Source organism: Mizuhopecten yessoensis, unplaced genomic scaffold (assembly GCF_002113885.1).
Source record: "Mizuhopecten yessoensis strain PY_sf001 unplaced genomic scaffold, ASM211388v2 scaffold10567, whole genome shotgun sequence".
Classification (NCBI taxonomy): domain Eukaryota; kingdom Metazoa; phylum Mollusca; class Bivalvia; order Pectinida; family Pectinidae; genus Mizuhopecten; species Mizuhopecten yessoensis.
Window position 1 is genome coordinate 41,227 of NW_018408611.1, and position 3,791 is coordinate 45,017.

At 40.0% G+C, this 3,791-nt stretch overlaps 1 protein-coding gene across 1 annotated transcript in view; it reads right to left on the reverse strand.

Annotated features, from left to right (window-relative positions):
- Positions 1-321: 321 nt before the first annotated feature.
- Positions 322-3,791, reverse strand: part of LOC110461114 (shematrin-like protein 3) — a 16,282-nt gene continuing 12,812 nt past the window's right edge. The window contains exon 2 of the mRNA XM_021514419.1: positions 322-1,604. Within this exon, the coding sequence (XP_021370094.1) occupies positions 322-1,604 (1,283 nt within the window). The remainder of the gene's footprint in view (positions 1,605-3,791) is intronic.

Sequence of the window (3,791 nt, forward strand, 5' to 3'; positions counted from 1 at the left end):
GAAACCTCGGACAAGTTCGATAACCGCCACTATCCGACCGTAATTATTGGAGTTATTCTCCTTGGTTTCATTAATGCGATGCATGCGTTCCATGATGTTGTATTGCACTCATTGATCTACCAGTTATGTTGAATGATTTCTCTTTTAATATCAATTTCTCACAAATACTTCATATATTTCAATCATACAAACTGCTCATTCAATGTGTGACGGGCGTATTATATACCGCTCGCGGTAACCTTGTTCTTATTGAAATTGAATTTATCTGGGTTCTTCTTAAAAAAAAAAAGTTTATCCTTGAACATGACTACTAAGCCGCATTCAAGGAGTTAAGACTTGAAATGTGTTAATTTCAAAAAAAGCAGAATTCAACCCGACAACTCCACCACTCCCTAAGACTGTACCACTCCCGACGACAGCACCACTCCCGACGACTGCACCTCTCCCGACGAAAGCACCACTCCAAACGACAGCACCACTATCGATGACAGCACCACTACAGATGACAGCACAACAACCGATGACAGCACCACTCCAGATGACAGCACCACTACCGGTGACAGCACCACTCCTGACGACTGCACCACTTCTGATGACAGCACCACTCCTGATGACAGCACCACTACAGATGACAGCACCACTACCGATGACAGCCCCACTACCGATGACAGCACCACTCCAAACCACTGCACCACTCCAGACCACTGCACCACTCCAGACCACTGCATCACTCCCGACAACTGCACAACTCCCAACGACTGCACCACTACCGATGACAGCACCACTACCGATGACAGCACCACTCCGGACGACTGCACCTCTCCCGACGACAGCACCACTCCAAACGACAGCACCGCTATCGATGACAGCACCACTCCCAACAACTGCACCACTCCAGACCACTGCACCACTCCAAACAAGCACACCACTCCCGACAACTGCACCACTCCCAACAACTGCACCACTCCGGATGACTGCTCCACTCCCAATGACTGCACCACTCCCAACGACTGCACCACTCCCAACGACTGCACCACTCCCGATGACAGCACCACTTCTGATGACAGCACCACTGCAGATGACAGCACCACTACCGATGACAGCACCACTCCTGACGACAGCACCTCTATCGATGACAGCACCACCCCGGACGACTGCACCACTTCTGATGACAGCACCACTACAGATGACAGCACCACTTCCGATGACAGCACCACTACAGATGACAGCACCACTACCGATGACAGCACCACTCCAAACGACAGCACCACTCCTGATGACAGCACCACTCCAGATGACAGCACCACTCCCTATGACAGCACCACTCCAGACGACAGCACCACTACAGATGACATCACCACTTCCGATGACAGCACCACTACAGATGACAGCACCACTACCGATGACAGCACCACCCCGGACGACTGCACTACTTCCGATGACAGCACCACTACAGATGACAGCACCACTCCAAACGACAGCACCACTACAGATGACAGCACCACTCCAAACGACAGCACCACTTCTGATGACAGCACCACTACCGATGACAGCACCACTCCCGACGACAGCACCACTACAGATGACAGCAACACTTCCGATGACTGCAAACGCACTTGTCCCAGTATTTATAGTAAATTGCATAATTGACTGATTATCAATATCTTTCTTAGCAAGAAAATCGCTAGGATAAAAGCAATATTGTAAAAAGCGTCCAATTAATCATATAAAGCCGCATTCATATAAAAAAAAATGATAAAAAAACGGAATACTTTTGTGTTTAAAAAAAATATTTGATAAAAAGTGACAGAAGCAATTTATGTATTTTTAGGTGAAAAATGGGTAATTATAATTGGTTTGTGGAAATTTACAAGAATTTAACACCTTACTTTTTAGGTCACCGGAGACGAAGTGACCTATTTATTGCAATGGCCTTTTGTCTGTTGCCATCTATCTGTAAACAATTTATATTTTCAATTTCTTCTCATAAACCCCGAAACCAATTTCAATGATTTTTTGCAGAAGCAATCCATGGCCATAGGTCAACCAAAATTGTGAATTATATGTTGTTTAGACCGAGATTTGCTCAAGTAAGCCCCTCTACAAGTGTTTAGATTTAGTGCTGAAGTTTGGGGGAATTTGTGAACCATTTTTAGGCTATAATTTCTAAATTGAATATGGTTCAAAAGACAAAGAAGGGTTTATTTATGGACAGTTAGGGGCTTATTTGTAGATAAATATGTGCTTGCTTTACACATTTAAAACATCATGTTAAAATTGCATTTCAGAAAAGTCCAATTGTGATGGCCAGAAAAAAACAAAAGTAAGCAAAAAAGCAAGTCCTGCAGCAACATGTAAGTACCCATTATTTGATAAGTAAGACATTTATTTGTAACCCTTTTCATTGATTTGAAAATAAAATGAACATTACACTATCTTTAAGCCCTATTATATATGATAAACTGTCATTTATTTAGCTATTAATGGTGACTTATCATATTGGAAGTGAATCGCCTGTTTAAGATACTTTCACAAGTAAACAACTTCTTTTTCCTTACAAGCAAGATATTGCAACAATTCCAAAGTTCAGAGTTGCAGAAGGGCTTTTTCATAATTGATCGACCAGTGGGAATGGGAGTCGCTTGAAAGTTTGATGAGTGCTTAGATAAAGTGGAATAATTATTGCAACAATGCTTTTAAGAGATAACTTCAGGGGGTGTTAGGCGAAACAATAAAAGTACTCTTGCTCTTGAACTAATATTGGTTGGTGGGGAAGAGTGTAAAATATTTCTGAAATAGCACTAAACCTTATATCACCAGTGATTTTAGTATTAATGTTTGTATTTTTTTGTTTCTTTCCAGCAAAACCGATTTACTATGTCAGAAAAATTTTGGATATGAAAAAGGAGAACAGAAAGCAGTATTTTCTCATTAAATGGTTGGACTTTCCAGATACTGACAACACATGGGAACCACAAAAATATTTACCACCAAAATTAGTAGACAATTTTCTTAAACATTTATGAATTGTTCTTCATTTTTGTATGCCAAGACATACTGTTTGTATACAATACACAAGAGGATATGTGGCATTTGTAACATAAAAACCAAAACATAAACACCAATATTGGTTAGGATTTGTAGTTGACAATAAAAAAATCCAAGAGTCAGAGATGTTGGGACTAATGTGCAGACAATAAAATAATGATTACATAATTTATCCCACTTTAAAATTTTATAGAATTTACGTAACAAAGAATGATTTGTAGATTCAAGCTTGAAGCATTATGTGGATAAAAAGTCAATTCATCCCTATATATGAACATGTATATATCCTAGTGGACAAATTATGCCAATTATATTGAGTTAAATTGTCAACTTTAGTGTTTGTCAAGTTTAGAAAGTTTACAACACAACTTCCAGATACCCAGTTTCATGCAAAATAAGAACTCAATGTATATTTATGTACAGGTCAGTTTTGAAATTGTGCCATAAATGTGTAAGAATTCAGAGAAATTGAGCTGATCCTCCTCCCCAGTCCATCACTCAGAAGTACAATCAGTTCATGTATATTGTCACAGATCTTGCAAGTTCTGAATGTTATGGTATATTCTGGCTGAGTAATACTAGAATGTGACAAACATATAAAAGTGTATATAGTGAATTATTTCACTTATCTACATTACAACATTATAATACGTGCAATGATTCAAGTACGCTCATGCAAGCCAGCGCCAACGTTAATGTGTTGCTTGTTCTCTGAATCCATAAACTGAGGACTGATATAGGTG